The sequence below is a fragment of the Pseudophryne corroboree genome, chromosome 9 (assembly GCF_028390025.1).
Source record: "Pseudophryne corroboree isolate aPseCor3 chromosome 9, aPseCor3.hap2, whole genome shotgun sequence".
Taxonomy (NCBI): Eukaryota; Metazoa; Chordata; class Amphibia; order Anura; family Myobatrachidae; genus Pseudophryne; species Pseudophryne corroboree.
Genome location: NC_086452.1, coordinates 109620348 through 109643265, shown reverse-complemented (window position 1 = coordinate 109643265; position 22918 = coordinate 109620348). Strand labels below are relative to the sequence as shown.

At 44.7% G+C, this 22918-nt stretch overlaps 1 protein-coding gene across 13 annotated transcripts in view; it reads right to left on the bottom strand.

Annotated features, from left to right (window-relative positions):
- RALGPS2 (Ral GEF with PH domain and SH3 binding motif 2) overlaps positions 1 to 22918 on the bottom strand; it is a 359193-nt gene that overhangs the window by 53071 nt on the left and 283204 nt on the right. For 8 of the 13 annotated variants that reach the window (XM_063939732.1, XM_063939731.1, XM_063939736.1 and 5 more), the window contains 4 exons: positions 15905 to 15972; positions 14704 to 14839; positions 13526 to 13683; positions 607 to 661 (listed from right to left, as the gene is read on the bottom strand). In XM_063939732.1, the coding sequence (XP_063795802.1) occupies positions 607 to 661; positions 13526 to 13683; positions 14704 to 14839; positions 15905 to 15972 (417 nt within the window). The remainder of the gene's footprint in view (positions 1 to 606; positions 662 to 13525; positions 13684 to 14703; positions 14840 to 15904; positions 15973 to 22918) is intronic. The other 5 variants (XM_063939735.1, XM_063939738.1, XM_063939739.1 and 2 more) reach the window with 1 other exon arrangement.

The following is a 22918-nucleotide window of genomic DNA, read 5'->3' as shown; positions in this document are numbered from 1 at the left end:
TACCACCGTCCCATGCAATTCATTTACCACAATCAAAACCTGCAGTCTTTCCCCTGTAATGACTATCTACATGAAAATTACATCACTCCCCACTTGCCTGTAAGTTATCCCTCACCTCTACTGCCGTTTCTTACATAATTTACAGGCAAGAGGTAGAAGACCAGATGTTCCTCACTATCATACAGCATGCTGTTTCTTCACATGCAGGTAGGGGGAGCTGAAGTACGGGATGCATTGAGGTGACCTAAATGGGAGGTGCTAGAAGGGTTCTCTGCAGACTAAAGTACGTGGCCTGCTACTGGGGGGGGGGGGGGGGGGGGTGATCGCTGTTGTATGTCATCCTCAGAGTGCTTATCTAACAGGTCAACTTCTAAAACAGAGGCGTAATACAAACCAGAACTTTGTAATAGTATCAAGACAACAGAAAGCATCTTTGAGTTAAGACATTTTTTTTTCTTTGAGAACATCCATGTGTGTGTCTACCACCTTACTAATACTGCCGGGCAATTGTATAGATAACAGGATATAAACTGTAAGATCATCTGCCCATGTCATTGCCCCACACGTAGGTGTTACTGTAGAGTATACAGGTACATGTAGGCTTACCTTTCAAACGCAGGCCATGACATATCCTCACTGAGCTCAGAGCCATCGCTGCTCCCTTCAGGAAAAAGCAAAGAAAAGCAGCGACAGTCAACAGGGAATGTGTACTAGCAATGGAGAGGACGGGTAAATATAAATCAAGAGGGGCTGCAACACATTAAAAGGTAATAGAAATTATCAAACCACATGTCCGACTACAGAAGAACATTCCAGCAGCATTACAAAAGCCCTAAATAAAAACGGAATGGAACAGATCAGCTGTTAACCCGTAACGGTCATACAGAGCTTTGTATTGTGCCATGTACACTTCCTGCAGCATTATGAACAGTAAGCGGTGCGGCTGTGTAGACTGCTCTGTAAGTCCTATCAGCCCATCGCTACACACTGCAACAGTCGCCTACAGACCATTGGGGCAGTACAATGATCGCCTTCATTGTGCATACCTCTCATCATACAGAATCTCTTGTAGTCTTTTATAAGCATGCACTTGAAGTTATTTAGACATGGTGATGTGACACCAGCTTCTACCATCCTGCAGCATGGGAGGATTCCATCCTCCCAGACCTTTCCGTAATATTAGGTCATCAGCTACGTCAGACTGACACAGGAAGCCCTAAAACTCAGGCTATAAATACAGTACACAGCTCTTCAATATCGTTTCATTTATAAACATTTTAATACAAATGAATAATTGCACTAAACTGTTAATGTTCTTCAGTAGTAGACTATGACCTAGACTTTCTTTACATATACATGTTTCTCTGGCACATATTGGGCATATGAAGTCACCAATAGCGAACACATACCCTACCATGATATCTACGGATGTGGATTATTAGCTCTGCACTAAAAAAGGTCTACAGTCAATGGGGGGAATTCAAATGTTTGAAAAGTCGGTTGGGTGTTTCTGTTTCCTATTAGATAGTAAAAATAAGATTTTAAACCTACCGGTAAATCTTTTTCTCGTAGTCCGTAGAGGATGCTGGGGACTCCGTAAGGACCATGGGGATAGATGGGCTCCGCAGGAGAAATGGGCACTTTAAGAAAGACTTTAGGTCTGGGTGTGCACTGGCTCCTCCCTCTATGCCCCTCCTCCAGACCTCAGTTAGAGAAACTGTGCCCAGAGGGGACGGACAGTACGAGGAAAGGATTTTTGTTAATCCAAGGGCAAGATTCATACCAGCCACACCAATCACACCGTATAACTTGTGATATACTACCCAGTTAACAGTATGAAAACAACATAGCATCAGTCCAAGACCGATGAAAATTATAACATAACCCTTATGTAAGCAAAACTATATACAAGTCTTGCAGGAGTAGTCCGCACTTGGGACGGGCGCCCAGCATCCTCTACGGACTACGAGAAAAAGATTTACCGGTAGGTTTAAAATCTTATTTTCTCTTACGTCCTAGAGGATGCTGGGGACTCCGTAAGGACCATGGGGATTATACCAAAGCTCCAAAAACGGGCGGGAGAGTGCGGATGACTCTGCAGCACCGATTGAGGAAACAGGAGGTCCTCCTTAAGCCAGGATATCAAACTTATAAAACCTCGCAAGGTGTTTGAACCCGACCAAGAAACCACTCGGCCCAGCTGTAGAGTTGAGACCCCTCGGGCAGCCGCCCAAGAAGAGCCCACCTTCCAAGTGGAATGGGCCTTGACCAATTTAGGTAACGGCAATCCTGCCGTTTCACGCTCACAGAATCGTGTTACAGATCCAGTAAGCAATAGTCTGCTTTGAAGCAGGAGCACCAACCTTGTTGGCTGCATACAGGACAAACAATGCTTCTGTTTTTTCTGACTCTAGCCGTTCTGGCTACGTAAGTTTTCAAAACCCTGACTACATCAAGGGACTCGGAATCCTCCAAGTCACGCGTAGCCACAGGCACCACAATAGGTTGGTTCATATGAAAAGATGACACCACCTTAGGCAAGAATTGAGGACGGTTTCACAATTCCGCTCTATCCATATGGAAAAAAAAAACCCAGATAGGGGCTTTTATGAGGCAAAGCCGCCAATTCCGACACTCGCCTAGCCGAAGCCAAGGCTAACAACATGATCACCTTTCAAGTGAGATATTTTCACTCCACCATTTTAAGTGGTTCAAAACAGTGCGCCTTAAGGAAACTCAACACCACGTTAAGGTCCCAAGGCGCCACCGGAGGTACAAAAGGAGGCTGAATATGCAGCACTCCCTTCACAAAAGTCTGTACTTCTGGGAGAGAAGCCAATTCTTTTTGAAAGAAATTGGATAAGGCTGAAATCTGAACCTTAATGGAGCCTAATTCTAGGCCCAAATTCACTCCAGTTTATAGGAAGTGAAGGAAAACGTCCCAGATGGAATTCTTCCGTAGGAGTATTCCTGGCCTCAGCCCAAGAAACATATTTTCGCCATATACGGTGATAATGTTTAGTGATCACGTCTTTCCTAGCCTTTATCAGCGTAGGAATGACCTCATCCGGAACGCCCTTTTCCGCTAGGATCCGGCGTTCAACCACCATGCCGTCAAACGCAGCCGTGGTAAGTCTTGGAACAGACCAGGCCCCTGTTGCAACAGGTACTGTCTTAGAGGAAGATGCCACTGATCTTCTGTGAGCATTCTCCTGCAGATCCGGATATCAGGCCCTTCGTGGCCAATCTGGAACAATGAGAATTGTCTGCACTCCTCTTTTTCTTATTATTCTCAACACCTTTGGGATGAGAGGAAGAGGAAGAAACACATAGACCGACTGGAACACCCACGGTGTCACTAGGGCGTCCACAGCTACCGTCTGAGGGTCTATTGACCTGGCGCAATATCTTTTCAGCTTTTTGTTGAGGCAGGACGTCCTCATGTCTATTTGGGGCAGTCCCTACTGACTTGCAATCTGTGTGAAGACTTCCTGATGAAGTCCCCACTCCTGGATGCAGGTCGTGTCTGCTGAGAAAGTCTGCTTCTTAGTTGTCCACTCCTGGAATGAACACTACTGACAGTGCGCTTACATGATTTTTCGCCCAGCGAAGAATCCTGGTGGCTTCTTGCCACTCTGCTCCTTGTGCCGCCCTGGCGGTTTACATGAGCCACTGCGGTGATGTTGTCTGAATGGATCAGAACTGGTAAGTCGCGAAGCAAGGTCTCCGCTTGACGAAGGGCGTTGTATATGGCCCTCCGCTCTAGGACGTTGATGTGAAGACAAGTCTCTTGTTTAGACCCAAGACCCTGGAAGTTTTTTTCCTGTGTGACTGATCCCCAACCTCGGAGGCTCGCGCCCGTGGTCACCAGAATCCAGTCCTGAATGCAGAACCTGCGGCCCCCTAGAAGGTGAGCACCCTCAGAGGAGAGATACCCTGGCCCTGGGGGACAGGGTGATCAACTCATGAATCTGTAGATCTGATTCGGACCACTTGCCAGTAGGTCCCATTGGAAGGCTTTGTATGACACCACCATCTTTTCCAGGACTCGAGTGCAGTAATGCACTGACATCTGTTTTGGCTTCAATAGGTTCCTGACCAGAGTCATGAGTTCCTGAGCCTTTTCTATCTGCAGATAAACCCTTTTCTGGACCGTATCCAGAATCATGCCCAAGAAAGTCAGACCAGTTGTAGGAATCAACTGCGACTTCGGGATATTGAAAAAACAGCTGTGTTGCTGTAACACCTTCAGTGAAAGTGATACCAATTGCGACATCCTGCTTGCGCAGGAGCACCATCATTTCCGCCATTACCTTGGTGAAAATCCTCGGTGGAAAACCCTGGTAATGACAACCTGTACCGCAAATCTTAGGTACGCCTGATGAGGTGGATATATGGGAACATGAAGGTATGCATCCTTTATGTCCAGGGATACCATAAAACCCCCCCCTTTCTAGGCTGGCGATGACCGCTCTGAGCGATTGCACCTTGAACTTGAACCTTTTCAAGTATAGGTTCAAGGATTTGAAATGTAAAATGGGTCTGACCGAACCGTCCGGTTTCGGGACTACTAACAGGGTTGATTTACTACCCCTTCTCATGTAGAAGTAGGGGGACATTGACCACCACCTGTTGATGATACACTTTGTGAATTGCATTTAACAGTCACTCCCTTTCTGGGGGAGAAGCTGTTAAGGCCGATTTGAGAAACCGTCGAGGAGACACTTGTTCGAACTCCAGCTTGTAACCCTGGAAAATAATTTCTATTGCCCCGAGATCCACCTGAGAGTGAACCCAGATGTGGCTGACCAGTCGAAGACGTGCCCCCCCCTGTGGCGGACTCCCTCAGCGGAGTTCCCGCATCACGCTGTGAATTTTATAGAGGCCGGGGAGGACTTCTGCTCCTGGGAACTAGCTGTGGTTGGCAGCTTGTTTTCCCTGACCTTACCTCTGGCAAGAAAAGACTATCTTCGTACTCTCTTGTTTTTATATAACCGAAAGGACCGCATGTGTTAATGTGGTGCTTTCTTAGGCTGTGAGGAAATACATGTCAAAATTTTTTATTCAGTTGCAGTAGTTGTGGAGACCAGGTCCGAGAGACCTTCCCCAACCAATTCCTCACCCTTGTAAGGTAAACCTCCATATGCCTTCTGTCCATTGCCGGGTCCATAGGACTCGTCTAGCAGAAATCGACATAGCGGTGATTTCTAGAACTCAGTAGGCCAATGTCTCTTTGAGCATTTCCCATATATAAGACAGCATCTTTAATATGACCCAGGGTCTATAAACCGGTATCCTTATCCAGGGTATTAATTTCCGTCGATAAGGTACCTATCCTTGCTGCTACAGCGCTACAAACCCAAGCCGACACTAACGCCGGGTTGAGTAAGGTACTAGATTGTGTCTGCGATCAGCAGGATCCCTGAGGGTAGCCATAATGGCAGCGTTACCTTTTTTGGATAAGTGTGTCCAAGCTTTTTTCCCTCTTAGGGAAGATTCTTACCGTATCCTGTCCTTAGTCGGGAAAGTATACGCCCTAAAAATCCATTTTTGGGAATATGCAATTTCTTGTCTGGAGATTTCCAAGCCTTTTCAATAACTTGTTCATGAGATGGGGGAAAGTTTACCTCAGGTTTGATATGCAATTGCCGGTCTGAGTAACGTACCCGGTCAGCAGGATCCTTGAGGGTAGCCGTATCTTGGGATGGCAGCGCTATCTTTTTTGATAAGCGTGTCAATGCTTTGTCTACCCTAGGGGAGGATTCCCACCGTATTCTGTCCTTTGGCGGGAAAGGATACGCCATAAGAATCCTTTTGGGAATCTGCAGTTTTTTGTCTGGAGATTCCCAAGCTTTTTCGCATAATTCGTTCAGCTCATGTGAGGAGGGAAAGGTGACCTCAGGCTTCTTTCCTTTATACATGTGTAGCCTCGTGTCTGATATGCAAAACATCTTTTATTGCAATTATCATATATCGAATACATTTAGCCACTATTGGCTGTAACTTTGCATCATCGTAGTCGACACTGGAGTCAGAATCCGTGTCGGTATCTGTGACTATAATTTGGGATAGTGGGCGCTTTTGAGACCCTGAAGGCCCCTGCGACATAGGGAAAGACACGGGTTGACTCCCTGGCTGTTTCTTCTCATCTTTTGTGCAATAAATTTACATTAGCACTTAAAACATTCCACATATCCATCCAGTCGGGTGTCGGCGTTGTCGACGGAGACACCACATTCATTTGTTCCCCCCTCTTCCCTAGGAGAGCCTTTTACCTCAGACATGTCGACACACGCGTACTGACACACCACACACTCAGGGAATCCTTTTATCTGAAGACAGTTCCCCCACAAGGCCCTTTGGAAAGACAGAGAGAGAGTATGCCAGCACACACCCCAGCGCTATATGACCCAGGAAAAAACACAATAAACATATGTTTACCCAGTAGCGCTGTGTATAAATGTATATATGCGCCTAATTATGTGCCCCCCCCTCTTCTTTAAAACCCTCTTTAACCGTGGTATAAGCAGGGGAGAGTCCGGGGAGCTTCCTCTCAGCTGTGCTGTGGAGAAAATGGCGCTGGTGAGTGCTAAGGGAGAAGCCCCGCCCCCTCGGCAGCGGGCTTCTGTCCCGCTCAAATATACTGAAAACTGGCGGGGGCTCATATATATATATATATATATATATATATATATATATATATATATATATATATATATATATATATACACATATATATACATATATATACATATATATATATATATACACACACACACATATATATATACATACACATATATATACACATACACATATATACACATATATATATATATATACACACATACATACACACATATATACATATATATATATATACATACATAAATATATATATATATACACACACATATGTGTATATATATATATATATATATATATATACACACACACACACACACACACACAGTGGCCAGCTGTATATATACTATTTTTGCCAGAAAAGAGGTTTATATGCTGCCCAGGGCGCCCCCCCTGCACCCTTACAGTGACTGCCGTGTATGAGGTGTATGGGAGAAATGGCGCACAGCTTCACCGCTGTGCGCTACCTCAGTGAAGATCATGAAGTCTTCTGCCACCTCTGAAGTCTTCTCATACTCACCCGGCTTCTATCTTCCGGCTCTGTGAGGAGGACGGCGGCGCGGCTCCGGGACGAACTCCAGGGTGAGACCTGTGTTCTGACTCCCTCTGGAGCTAATGGTGTCCAGAAGCCTAAGAAGCAGAGCCTTGAAACTCACAGAAGTAGGACTGCTTCTCTCCCCTCAGTCCCACGATGCAGGGAGTCTGTTGCCAGCAGGCTCCCTGAAAATAAAAAACCTAACAAATATACTTTCTGTAAGAAAGATCAGGAGAGCTCCCTGTAGTGCACCCAGTCTCCACTGGGCACAGTATCAAACTGAGGTCTGGAGGAGGGGCATAGAGGGAGGAGCCAGTGCACACCCAGAGCTAAAGTCTTTCTTAAAGTGCCCATGTCTCCTGCGGAGCCCGTCTATCCCCATGGTCCTTACGGAGTCCCCAGCATCCTCTAGGACGTAAGAGAAAAACAGACACCCAACTGACTACTCAAACAATTAAAAATCCCCCAATAAGTCTACCACTAATGGTAGACATGCTTTAGGGCGACAGTCAAAAGGTTGAGATAGAATAGGTACTGTACACAGTAGGAAACGTTGACAGGGTGAAAATGTCGACATGTAAATGGTTGACACAAAAAAGGTAGACAATTTTTTTTCATGTGTGTGTGTGTTTTGTCACTTTTTTTGCAACAAACAAGAGCCATTAGTAAACCGCTTCGCTCGCCATGCTGCGGGCAAGGTGCCTCGCTCCGCTACCGCTGTGCTCGACACAGGTTACTATTGCTAATCGTAGTCCACGTGGATGGTAAAGTATGAAAAAGTAAAAAAAAAAAAAAAACCCAGAAAAAACAAACAAACTAATGCATGTCTACCATTAGTGGTAGACCTATTGACTGAAGACCTTTTTACTGCATCTATAGTCCGGATACCGCAAGCTACACTATTCTGCTTATAATGAAAAGTGTGGATTCCCACTGATAGATATATCTATGGACAGATCGGGCGGTGTGCTGTGCATACACACTGCCCGATCCGTCGGGGGCCGACGTCATGAACTGGGCGGGCGTATACACACGCCCGCACAGTTCAGCTGACAATCACCGCCGGCCGCCGCAGCATGTGTATGGACGGCCGGCTGGTCACCCCGTACACACACAGCGATGCACCAATATATCGGTATATTGGCCGCCGCGATATGTCGGTGATATGTCTGTGAACGACGGTGTTCACAGACATATCGCCCGTACACACTGGCAGATGGACCCGCGATATATCGGCCGTTCAATAGAGTGGCCGATATATCGCCCAGTGTGTAACCACCTTAACTCCCTGATAGCATGCCATATCTCAGGCACCCCATGCAACACGGTTACTCTAAACCTTTGTGATCACTATAACATTTCACATGGAATTGTTCTCAGTCACTTCTATTAAAAAGTAATATCATTAAACATCAACTAGTCCAAGTACTATCATATGCTTCTCTACCTCTCAGAAACAGCTTGCATAAGCCTTCTGTAAACATAGTTATACTGGAATGTGGTTTGTTTTCAGACATTTAATTCAGACTGGGCTCTTTCCCTCGGAAAATGATTAAAAAATGAAGGAATACTCTTTTAGGAAACAAATGCAGAAAACTGGATCTAACAAATATCCAATTGCGTAGTTAGTGGGGTTATTGTATGAAATGTCGACATGAGAACATCAACATGGGTATAATGTCGATGTTGAGCAGGTCAACACTTATCATATAGTCAGTGATAAAATGATGACATGTTAGAATGTCTACATTTAGTCCTCATGGGCCAGGGGTCACTTACACGCTCCTGATGGCTGCAGAAGGGCCGCTTCTGGGTCCTAGCAGCCATGTGATCGTCACTTCCGGGTCAGACCTGGAGTTTCCAGTGTTCTGGTAAGTATACACACCTATCCCTAACCCCAGTACTTACCCCAAACACACCCTCTAGTGCCTAACCCTAACCATGCAGGCTAAACATAACCCTGCAGCCTAACCCTAATGTCGACATTCTCAGAATATTGTCATTGATTGTTATACTACACCTCGTGTGTGGAATCACTAGCCAACCCCAATGTTTCCCAAATTCACTCATCAGAGCGCCCTAACAGAGCATGTTTTTCCAGGTCTCCTTCCAGAATCTCAAGTGAAATAATTAGAACTCCTGTGTACCTTAAAATGTGTCAGTCCGTAATAAATACACCTGTGCTTAGTGAAGGAGACATGGAAAATATGCATTGTTATGGTGCACATATGACTGGATTTGGGAAGCACGAACTCAACTTGTCAAATAAGGCTGAGTTGTTGATACTTGGAGATGTTTACATGCACGTAGCGGGCTATACTGTAGGAGATCCAGTAATATTGTGTGTAACCTATGGCTTATTTTTACTATATAAAAAAAAATATGTTTAATGACACACGTAAGTTCTTACACACAAGTAATGGAATGTATATTACATATTCAAAACCGGAAGTAGATGGGTGCAACACAGAGGCAGACTCATCACTCTGGAACTAGAGGAAACCACAACTCCTGCCCTCACTGACACCTTCTGTGAAAGACTATAGTAGTTTAGCTGCACACATTATGAACTATAAATGTGTCGTTAAACATCATTGCTGCAATTGCCCCAAACAGCCCCTCTCGCTGTGCCAGGTCCTCTGCTAGCATTGGGCATCTTTATTGCATCTTTTTGTAAAGAATGCATCTTAGTCACAACTCAGTGCTGCAAGGACGCACCAGGAGACTGTGCAGATTAGTTTGTTATGCAACACTTGTGTATCTGCGTGTGACAGAGATTCTGAATCCTTATACAAAGTGCAATGTAGCAGATGCAGCTTTTTTTCACTACTAGTTACGTTGTGCTCGCTACACAAACTCAGCCACACACTATATGTTGTGTACATATATCAAATTTATGGGAAGCAGTTAGCTTCCCGACTAACGGGATCCCGGCGGTTGATATACCGAAGCCGGGATCCCGAGGAGGACACAAATTCGGCGTCGATATACCGGCACTGTGCAGAATGCAGACGTCAAAATACAGGCAACTGGCATCCGATCGTTTGGACAGCAGGACCCGCTGCCGTCCTGCCGTACGAGGGGAAGGGGGGTGTATGGATTTTAGGTTTAGGCAGCAGAACAGGGGACGGAAGGTTAGGGTTAGGCACATAGAAGGGGAGGTTAGGGCTAGGAACCCAGCGGGGAGGGTTAGGTTTAGGCAGTGGGGAAGGAAGGGTTAGGCACCAAGCGGGGCGGAGTAGGGTTAGGCACCCACAAGGAAAGGTTAGGGTAGGGAAAAGGTGAGGGTTAGATGGCTTAATGAGGGGCTGTCGGGATTCTCCCGTCCATCGGTAACTCATACTGAACCGAAATTTATATATGTATATCAAATTTATCAGTATAGTCTCCTGGTGCGTATTTGGCTAGATATATGAAGAGAAATCTATAGTACCTTTCAGCTCTCCATAGTGACCTTCTCCTTGAACCTCATGTAGCTCTCCTAAGTGCCTTTTTTCTCTTACGTCCTAGAGGATACTGGGGTACATTTAGTACCACGGGGTATAGACTGGTCCACTAGGAGCCATTGGCACTTAAAAAATTTGATAGTGTGGGCTGGCTCCTCCCTCTATGGCACTCCTACCAGACTCAGTTTAGAAAATCTTGAAGGGTTAATGGGACTGGGGGGGGGGGGGGGGGGGGGCAAAATCTTGAAGGGTTAATGGTCCCGGTCCCTGCTGACAGGACACTGAGCTCCTGAGAGAACTATTCGCAAGCCCCACCACGGCGAGCGTACAATACCGCAGCACGCCTCCACCCCTAACAGAGCCAGAAGAATGAAGAGTGGTGAGTACTGAGCCGGCGTCCCGGTTAGCGGGGCGCCGGCCATTACATTGGCACGAGGGTACGGAGATGCACGGCTTCTAAATGGGGCAGAATGCGTCTCCAGACACAGTACACAACTGCGTCTCAGTACACTGTACCCAGACTGGCAACACAGCCTTAAAACGGTTTCTGTCCATTTTAAGCACAAAATTCCAGTGGACTACGCAAGTGGACTGCTGACGCGGACTCCAGGAAAGGCGTGGAAGGCCTACCATTCACAGGAGAGGCCTTGTATGGAGATGAATTAGACAAATGGATCTCCACAGCTACTGCGGGTAAGTCTACGTATCTTCCATCCGCAGCCCCCCCAACCAAGTAGACTTATTCAGCTTCTAAATTGCAGTCCTTTCGGACGGCCAAGTTCAAGGGCAAATCCAGAGGTGCTTCTACGTCCTCCAGCGGCGCAAGAGGTGAATCACGCAAGCCAGCGACGGCAAGTGCTCAGGAACAGAGCTCAGGCTCTGCTTCCTCAAAGACTTCAGCATGACGGTGGACCGCAATGCCTGGAAGGCTGTCAGGTGGGAGCCCAACTACAATTCTTCAGTCAGATCTGGTCAGGTTCGTGCCAGGATCCCTGGGTCATAGATCTTATTTCCCAGTGCTACAGGCTGGAGTTCCAAAAGCTCCCACCTCACAGATTCTTCAAATCAGGCTTGCCAGTTTCACAAGAGAAAAGCATAACTTTACAGCGTGCCATCCAAAAACTGGTACAGACTTACGTCATTGTTCCAGTTCATCTGCTCAACAAGGTGTACTATTCCAACTTGTTCGTAGTACGGTTCGGTAAGACCGATTCTGAACCTCAAGTCTTTGAACCCGTACTTACGAGTGTTCAAATTCAAGATGGAGTCTCTGAGAGCGGTAATTTCAGGTCCGGAGGAGGGAGAAATCCTAGTGTCTCTGGATATCAAGGAGGCATACCTTCACATTCCGATCTGGCCACCTCATCAGGCTCATCTACGGTTTGCACTGCAGGACTGTCACTACCAGTTCCAGGCGCTGTCCTTTGGTCTCTACATGGCACCGAGGTTGTTCACCAAGGTGATGGCAGAGATAATGTTTATACTCCGCAAACAGGGAGTGAACATAATTCCGTACCTGGACAATCTCCTGATAAAAGCACCGTCCAGGTAAAGGTTGCTGGACAGCATTGGTCTCTCAACCAAACTCCTCCAGGATTACGGGTGGATTCTGAACCTTCCGAAATCTCACCAAGATCCAACAAGGAGGCTCCCATTCCTGGGAATGATAGGAGTCGCAGAAAGTATTCCTTTCATTGGAAAAGGCATTGGTGATCCAGTCGATGGACGTCCTGAAGCCAGCCTGGGTGTCGGTGCATCTGTGCATTCACCTTCTGGGGAAAATGGTGGCCTCTTACGAGGCTCTTCATTACGGAAGGTTTCACGTAAGACCCTTCCAGCTCGATCTGTTAGACAAATGGTCCGGATCGCATCTTCACATGCACCATAGGATCTGTCTGTCGCCAAAAGCCAGAATCTCCCTTCTGTGGTTGCTGCAGACTTCTCACCTCGTCGAAAGTCGGAGGTTCGGAATTCAGAACTGGATTCTGTTAACCACAGATGCAAGCCTCCGAGGTTGGGGAGCAGTCACTCAGGGGGTGCAGTTTCAAGGAAGATGGTCAAGTCAGGAAGTCATCCTTCCAATCAACATTCTGGAACTCAGGGCCATATACAACGCCCTTCTGCAGGCCTCACATCTTCTTCAAGATCGGGCCATTCAGGTCCAGTCGGACAATATGACGGCAGTGACATACATAAACCGACAGAGCGGAACGAAGAGCAGAGCAGCGATGTCAAGAATTCTCCTCTGGGCAGAAAGAAACGCTGTGGTGTTGTCAGTGGTCACCAGACTTCCTCAGCAGACATGACCTGCACCCAGGGGAGTGGGGTGTTCATCCAGAAGTGATCAGGTGCTTCACAAGTCGATGGGGATATCCACAGATCGACATGATGGCCTCTCGGCTCAACAAGAAGCTCAAGCAATATTGTTCCAGGTCGAGAGACCCACAGGCGGTGGCGGTAGCCGTTGCTGTTCCTGTTTCAAGTTTGGTTAGCTTGGCTTTCCTCTTGTTTCTGTGTGCTGGTTCAGAATCTCACCACTATCCTTATCTATCCTTCTCTCAATGTATGTCCGTCTCCTCGGGCACAGTTTCCCAGACTGAGTCTGGTAGGAGGGGCATAGAGGGAGGAGCCAACCCACACTATCAAATTCTTAAAGTGCCCATGGCTCCTAGTGGACCAGTCTACACCCCATGGTACTAAATGGACCCCAGTATCCTCTACAGACTACAAAAAAAGGATTTACCAGTAGGTAATTAAAATCCTTTTTCCACAGTGGTAAAAGGTGAGATAATTTCTACTTACTGCTAATGCCAAATACATGCACTGAAATCAGTCCGTGAATGCAGCCCACTAAGTGGCCCAGGTCCAAGCCAGTTAATGGCCACCTTCAGATACTTACGCTTACCTATCGATATCCCACTAGAAAGTGTAGAGCTTTCTGCTTGCCCTCGTGATGGTGTATGTGGCTCCATAACACTGTCATCGAGGAGGTGCCGTGGCCCGGCATTCGGAAACGTTGCACTTTTAAACTCTGCTGTGTTCATTTTATGGATGAAGCTAAAAACAAAAGCAAACAGTAGATAGTACATGGTTCTTATTACAGACAACAGTCTAGATTTCATCTACCACTTGAAGGGACCTTCAGGTCACAGCAGAGCACTAATATTATCTCTTAAAATTTCACTGTAATAAATCCATATTCGGTGAATTAAAAATAACCTACTGGCTATCATTGCATTTTATTTATTGCTCTTTGGATTTACTCATGAAACCCTATTTATGTGATCTATGAGCAGAGCATTATGTTTTGGCAGTCTTACATTGTTATTGCTGTGTAAGATGAGGAAAATCAGGAAAACAGAAGTGGAACTTCATAAGGTCCATGAAAAACAGCACAGAAGAACAAAACAACAGAAGCGTTGTCTATATGACAAATATACCCCAGTACTACAAATCCTGAGGACCACAGTTCAAAGTGGGGACTAATTTCCTGCGTGTCAAGACTGTCCTGTTCATTACATTCAATACTTGAATGTGTCAGAATAATGTCATACAGATGCCATTTAAAAAAACACCCATTTCTTAGCTAATTACTTTTACAAGGCTTCCATGTTTCTCTTAGCCAAGGAGCAGAAACACAATGTACAAACATTACTCCCGTTGATGAGATTGTACTTGAAACTTAACTATGATAAAAGGTAGGACGGGAAGTCAAGCTCCACTTCACATTAAGGTAAACTAAAATTCTTTGTAATAACTAAAAGCAGAGCACCCAGTCCGCACTGAGGTACATAAGAAAAATGTGACCAATGAATAAGGTGGTGGCACAGATGGGCTGAACAACAGGTTCAAATTTGCCACTTACATGTGAGGTCTGTTGTGTCTTATCAATTTCTGCATAAGCTGGGCCTGTTCACACTGTTGTGAAAAAGACTGCACATAAGCCCAGACAGTGCTCATCTTTTCCACTAGATTTACCATTATTCTACAAAGTGAGCCATTCCCACCAGATCACTAAAATGGAGCACACTGTAGATGATGTGTTGGTGCCAGACATGCCAGCATTAAATTGCTTACTTATATCCCAAACTGTGACATTTGCGGTGGCCGTGAGGGATCAGATTTCGAGGGGATGGCGGCGTTGGTGGTAGTAACACTCCTTCTACTGGAATGCTTTTGCGGGAACTCTGAGGTGAAGCTCCTACTTCTGGACCTATCAGGAGATGAAGATAAATTAAGTACTCTCGTATTTTGGAAGTACAGATTGGCAAACAATAAAAAAATAATACTATAGCACACATTGGGTTCACTGTTGTAGAACGAGGACACACATGTGACGTAATGCTCCAGCATATATGACAATTTGTTTGTCATGACCAGGGGTAGAAGGCTAGTTTATTATGTACGCTAGTACTCAAAGGCAGGTCAAACATCTAACAAAGGTGCGTCTGGCTGTATGATCAAATATTCTTATATAATCTTAGAGTTGAATTTATACAGAGTACAGAAATGTAATTAAAAACAAAACAACCTAAAAATATGGGGCCCTTACATCTACGAAGTGCTGCCCCGATTCCCATTCTGCCGAGGCCAGATTAGGAAAATCCAACATTTTGGAAATACACCCACTAAGACCAAAAAATGACAGGGATCGGTTTGTCTGGGATTTTTTTAACATGCTGGATTTCCCCCAATTCCTCGACAGATCGCCCATCATCAATGTTCGCTACTGGATTTATCGGATAGGCGTCAGGGGTTCGTGGTGTATGGCCCGCATTAGAAACTCAACTGCCAGATATTTTACCAATACGGGGAAAAAGCTATTTGTGGTTTTACCAGATTTATATTTTAGCTATGAGCCCACATAGTAAGTGACAGTGGACACTTACGCTCATCCCACCTAAAAGTTTGGGCAAAGTTAGTTTCTGTATTGGCTTATCCTGGCTGCATGCAGTCTATATTCATATTATTTTAGGTGCTTATGTCCACTGCAAAACGCTTGCAGGATAGAAGGCTTCATATAAGAATAATACCCACACAACTTGTCATAGGGTGATTTACAAGAGGAAAATGCTCTATATTGCCATAACCGATTTAAACATTCATGGTTAGTATATCGAGGTTGAGATTAAATTAACAACCAGGTTCTGACAGAATCATGAAGGTATGTGCAAGGTTTCCTCCAGTAATTACTGGCAATGTGTGAAACCTCATGCTTAATCCCCCTCTATGGCAAAAACTATATTGTGTAAAAAAACAAAAACAAAACAAGGCTCACCTACTAGATCCTCCCGAGAAGCTGCAGGGCGCGGGGTGCTGGTCCCAGGTTCAATTTTCAAAGACAATCTGTATATGAGCAAGGACATTACATGAACTAGGATGATGGAGAGAAGCATTCATCACACAAACCACCATATGTTGTAACAACCCTGGAATGCTAAAAAGTTCTCGTCTCCAGCATCGGAGAACCAGGGAGATATAAACCGTAACTAGAGTTGATGTGACCACATTGGGTTTATCACAACCATAAATGACAGAGGTAGATAATGATCCAGGGACAATGGAAGTTGAAGGAAAAGCAAAGGAAAAGATCTGGAATCTATTAAAAAATAGATCTGAAATTGCTGCTGGGAATTTGTTTAGAGGGCACACAAAGCAAAGTTGTCTAAATTTATTCTGACATAAAACAGAACATTCCCAGTGCAGCAGAACTGTGAAAAAAAAAAAATACACATGTAAAAAAAAAAAAAATGACATTGCTATACATGAACATACATCTATCTATACAGCAGCAAAACAACCACATACATACTGTATCAATGTAATATTGGTGAGACTTCTTTCTAGTGAGTTATAGTGAGTTGTGTACATTGTAAGACATGTAATAACCTACTTTGTAGAATCCCTTCAAGGCTAGCAAAGCTCATCACGGAGACTGTGAAAAACGCCTTGAAGTTCGTGGCTTAGTAGCGATTGAGTTACGGGGCCACAAAACAGAAGGAACGTAGGGAGGAATGACATTCACATCCATATAACCAATGGCTAGGAACAGAAACTGCAACGGCAGAGGGAAAATCCCTCTGTAACATCCGATCACTTGCAATGGGCAATAGATCGATATGTGAGTTGATGCATGTTATCTACGCAGTGCTGGAGAGGGCCTGGGGGATAATCTCCAAAAGTCCCCAGACTGATGAAAAAGCAGAACCAACGTGAGGTCACTTATCTTTTTTTGGGTGTGTGCAGAGTCACAAATTTACACTTACAAATGTTAGGAGGTATGGTTTTATAAGGAGGCCTGGCGCTGTAGCCAAATTAGCCCATGAAGAGCATAATAAATGTGTATGGATCTTCAGAATAAATATAAACCTAGAATTTGACAGCAGTTAACCAACTGCCTGCCATGGTCGCATCAGATGCAACCACACCAGGCTGGGCTTTCCCCGACATGGTTCCATCTGATACGACCAGTCAAAGCCCAATGCGTGGCTGCTGGAAGACAATCAGAGGGACCTCAGAGTCCCACTGCTTCCTGATTTCCCTGTCCCCATGCCTGCCATGCTGTGATCACTGCTGGTTGGGCATTTCAGCAGAACCCCTTACCCCATGGCTGCAGAAATTAGCAGCCACTGGGGAAATGTAAAAAAAGCAGCCCTTCACCTTCCTCTTGGCCACCCGACAGCTGCAGAGAGTAGCAGTCGTGAAAATATAGAGTCGCAATGGTCCGACCATTGATGGTTCGATATAACAGACAATGTTTGTACCGATGTTTATAAGAAAATATTTATTTTAATAAAATCGTATTGGTTATGTTTTAAGAAAATGTTCTTAACCTAATTCAGTTATAAAAAATTACGACTTCTGAGCGTTTTTGGGAAAAAATATTAGTCAGTCAGTTAAGGGGTTAAGTCAGCCCCTGTTGTCTGTCAGGAATCAGTATGGGATCCTGACGGTCGGGATCCTGGCAATCATAATATTGACGCCGGAATCCCGGCGGTGAGCGCAGCGTGTCCCCTCGCGGGATAAATTATTCCCCCCTCGGGAGATGATGTAGACCATTACCCCCTCAGAGTGTGGATTCGGGGCCCTGTACGGGATTACGGATGCCGGGGCTCCCATGGATGTTGATTCTGGTGTATTATGACAGCCGGGATCCCAACCGTCGGGAAACTGACTGCTTCCCATCTGTCGTCGTATTCTTTTTATAACCAAACACATCAGGCACTAAAATGTAGCTTTCTTACAACATGTCTATCCCATATTTAACTTGGTTTCCTGTATTATGTATTAGCCATTGTTGCAGACTATTCCACCTAATCACTGCACACTATTGGTGAAGTAAATTTTCACCTAAATCTGTTACCCTTCCAGTTTTAGTGTATGTGCGCTTGTTCTAATACTTCTGCTCTGAAGAATGCTTCACTCCTGTATCTTGTTAAAAATCCATTAGAAATGTAAAGACTTATCATACTTCTCATCTCTGTCAAAGAGACCTGGTTTTCATAGGAACCCGTCCTCCTTTACAACTGGCATGTCTGTTTCCCATTTTATGTGCCTGGCATTGGCGATCAGTTGGTATCTATCGGCAGGTCCGCGCTGTTCTGTGCGAATATGACAGCATAATTAAACAGTCAACTGTTTAACAACTAATGCATCTAAAGCATTCTGGCAACTGTAGAAGAATCCTTTTATTTTTTCAGAGGATAATCCTTCAGAATGTTCTCACATCATCCAATTTACTGTTTTTATAAATAAATGGGGTGAGTAGGAGGCAAGCCGTGTGTAGATAGGAAAAAGAATTGCTCTCATATGGTACTAATAGAATGCTGGCTCAAGGGCTTTCAAGCAGCAGCTCCTTAAAGATGTGTTTCAATAGAAACAAATTTACTACTATTAATTTTACAGGAAATGCTCTAGACGTTCCTTCCATTCATCTGTGTCTTGTGCTAATACAATCAATGTTACTTCCTGGTTGTACTTCTGAAGTGCTGAGAGGTCTTATGTCGGCTACACACCAGAACGAGTGCCAATCGTGACGATTTCCCTTGAGCCCAGAACAACTGATTTTGAGAGTACACACTATACAATCTTTCAAACGACCAAACAATATATTATTACTCCTGTACACATTGGAACAACCTTCTAAAGAACACTGGCCAAATTGGAATGTCTGGTTGGCTGTACACACTAGGCGATGTGCACAATGTCGTTAACGATATCTGCTGATTGACCATGCAGCAGGGAAGACCACAGGATTGATGTTATAAAATTAAAAATGACTAATGAGTATTCAAGTATGTGAATGATTGAGTATTGAGAATATTGCTGGCTCTGGGTAGTGCTTAATCTATGAACATTTACTAAGTGCCTTATTGACCACTGAATCACACAAGTAACACAGGCTTGCTCTGACGACAGCACAGCTTGTGTTATAGGTCATAGAAAGAACAACCATTTCCATCATTCTCTGGAGCAGAGGAATAGAAATGAAGTTGGGAAGTCGACCATGCTCTCTGGGAGACCAGTCAGCAAGGAGAGGAACTGCTGGAGCCGGAGGGAGCCTGGTAGGACAGATGCCTGCATGTGATGGAGTGGTCGGAGATGATCTTCCGCTGCAGTCGAGTACTGCCAGTCAAGACAGCGAGAGTCAGAGACCATCAGTGATTGGATCCTTCAAAGCTGTTGAGTTTAGTGGAGTGAGGCACTTTAAGCTGTTCCTCACTCTGGCAGCCAAGCACCATTGAGAAAGCAAGAAAGATACCAGACTTACCACCTTGAATCTCAAACCTGTAATAATTGTAGACCAACGCAGAAGGGTCCTGCTTGGCCAATGTTATCTATACTTGCCAATGACATTAATCAAACTCCTCTTACTACTGATCATATTGCCTTGCACATCAGCATCGATATCTGCAATGGATCCCAGGGCATGCACACCACACACCAAACACAGATGAAGCACTAGCAGGAGGAACAGTGTGTGACTGTACATGGCGTGCATAAGGAAAGATTATTTGATTTGAAGTTAGTCAGGTCCAGATAGTGACAAGAACTCTAAGTGGTCCATGAGATATACTGTGCTGTGATAATAGAGACTGTCTTCTTGCCATATCTTCTCTCAACCATCCTTCCAGTTCATATACAGCACCACAGCTTTCCCATCATCATAATAAATACTTTGGATTTTTACATTCCTGCCGACAGAGTGAATTATGGGAAAAACGAATGCAGGCAGGGTTTCCCTAGATTGACCCCTGGCTGACATTCATTCAGCTGTCCCTGCATGGGATCCTTGAAAGCCATGGCTATAACCGCTGCCAACCAAAGCTAAGCCAAGTGACCTGCCTCCACTACCGCTTTCACCAATTCCAGAAAATCAGTGTAACACATCTATTCATCAAAGCGTACCCTTCCGATGCATAACCTAGTCCTGAGGCTGCTCCTCCATCCCCCTGTCTCATGCCTTAAACATCTCAGCTTTGCTTACATAGTGCCATCAGGATACCTCCCGCTTGCTTGCACCTCATGTCATCTGTCTGTCCCTCCTTCCCACTAGATTGTTAGTGCTTCAGAGCAGGGCCCTCTTTCCTCTAGTTATCAAAGCCCTCTTCTCAACATATTTCACTCGCAACTTTCTCCTACTCAGCGACCATCTTTACCCGCTTTTTCTCCTGCTGGTAAAGGCCCATCTCTATCTACGGCCACCAGCCCCAAGTAGTACAATGATTACTTCCTCGCTACTTACATCCTGGCTGTATTATGTTTTGAGAATTGTGGTGCTCTTTGTTACCTGTACTCTATTTTTGTTATTTACTGTAATGCTAAGTTTTGTCTCCCTGTACTGTCCTTTGAGCGGCGCTGCAAAACACTTGTCGTGCCTTATAAATAAAATGTAATAATAATAATAATCTAACCAGTTAAAATCTATTTAGATCACTAGAACAGCAAGGCATTAAAATCACGTATATTAAACATACCCAGAAACCCCCCAAAGTAGTAAGCAAAATCCACAGAGAACAACCTTTCCAATTCTGTCAGAATATATGGCAATTCATCACCTTATACTCCCTATATCTTGTATGACGATTATACCCGGACCACCGAGTCTGAATAGGTAAAACGTATGACCTTGTGCATTCATAAGACTGAAAACTTGCTCCAAATGTCCCTTTGATAAAATTCTTGGAAAACTGTGTTTCATACTAGGCACTTTATGTAAAAAGGTAAGAACCAATGGCTGTGCTGGGCTGACTGATTTGTGCTGCTTCCAAAAACAGGTAAACTCCCCTTAGTTGCGCAGTTGACTGACTCACTGTGCATTACACGTCTGGTGTCACAGAACACAATGCACATGCAATGTGACACAGGACTTCCACACAACCCCTCTCCTGTGCCGTATATTCCCTCGTTTTATTGCTATGTTTGGAGACTCATTTCCAGGCATCAGTTCACTTTCTTACTTTCAGAAGCAGAAAGGTCTGCTGTTTCCCGTCATTCCAAATTAGACATCTAGTGATGCACATGTAAAATAGACTACTGATGTCCTTCTGCATAATACAGGCTGTGTGCAGTGTTTTACTAACTGGCCGACTGGGAGAGCATCATAATGCTGAGAGACATGACAGAGCACTGAAAATCTCTAATGTACGTCAAAGTTAAAGTGAAAACATAAGGGCCTATTTATCTAACGTCCAAATCTGAGCAGTGCCGCAATTAGCTAGCTGTCTACTGTAAATGAAAGCCAAGAAAATATATAAGGTAACTTACACATGGCCATAGAATATTAGAGGCATCAAACAGATATGCCGAGGCAGGTCAGATTTTTCAGTCAATGTGATAGTAAGACCCCTATACATTATTCTTAAAAGAGTAATGTAAATAAATAATTAAATACCCATAGGTTATAAACGTAATTCTATTTCCATCAAAGAAGCAGATTGCATTGATTAACAAGGTTCTCTTTTTACACAAAACTACACATTACAACAATCTATATACCTGCAATCTATATATACGATTTTCTGACAAATATCAAATTTTATCTTAAATTGCAAATCATTCCTCAGTTGTAGTAAGCAATTATAAATAAATAAATAAATAGTACAAGTAGAATCATACTTTAAAACTACTTCAGTGGAGTGGAATCCATGAGATGTCTGGTTGGTCTAATGTAGCTCAGAGCACTCTAGATGTATTCCAAGCGGGTGTGGCTCATAGGGTCGAACACACTTAGGACGACAATCATCAGGTCGATCACCATTGGTCGACAGTCATCAGGTCGATCACCATTGGTCGACAGTGACTAGGTTGACACGGTCATTAGGTCGACATGGAAAAGGGTCGAAACTAGTTGTTTTAAATAAAATAAAAAATGTGGGTGTCGTTTTCTTCGGAAAGTGACCGGGAACCCCAATTAGTGCACCGTGTCCGCTCGCATGGCTCACCATGCTTCGGACAAGGCGGCTTGCGCAGGTTACCGTTTCCAATTTGTAGTCCAGGTGGATCATAAAGTATGAAAAAGTTCAAAAAATGAAAATAATTTGAAAAACTCATGTCAACCTAGTACGTCAACCTAGTGACCATGTCAACCTATAGACTATGTCCACCTAATGCACGTAGACCAATAGTGGTCGACCTAATGACTGTCGACATAAAGGCCAGATACCATTCCAAGCATGGCCCTGATTTTCTAACTACTGGGGTCTCTAGTCCACTTCCCAATGCCCTGGATCAGAAGACAAGCCCCTGTACTTTCAGCAAGGCTGAGGAATCAGTGTTGAGATAATACTTCTAAAAATGCAGGATGTAGTATGGTATGCCAGCGGCCAGGCTCCCGGCGACCAGCATACCGGCGCCGGGAGCCCAACTGCCGGCATACCGACAGCGCGGCGAGCGCAAATGAGCCCCTTGCGGGACCCCCACGAGGGAGAAAAAGTGTCGGTATGCCGTTTGTCGGTATACTGTGCGCCGGGATCCCGACAGTCGGCATACTGAAGACCATCCAAAATGCAGTCTGTAAAATTATACGTAGCAGCTGATTGGTTGCCATGGGTAACTTCTCCACTGGCTCACTTCTCCACACTTTTCACTGCTTCCTGAATAAACCCCCAAGGGCCTAAATCAGTAAGGATTGCAATTTAGTGATGAGCGAGGTTCGGTTTTACTCGGTTCTCAAAACGGCATCTTATTGGCTATCCAAAACACGTGACATCCGCGAGCCAATAAGATGCCGTTTTGAGAACCGAGTAAAACCGAGTAAAACCGAATCCGCTCATCACTAGATTGCATTTGC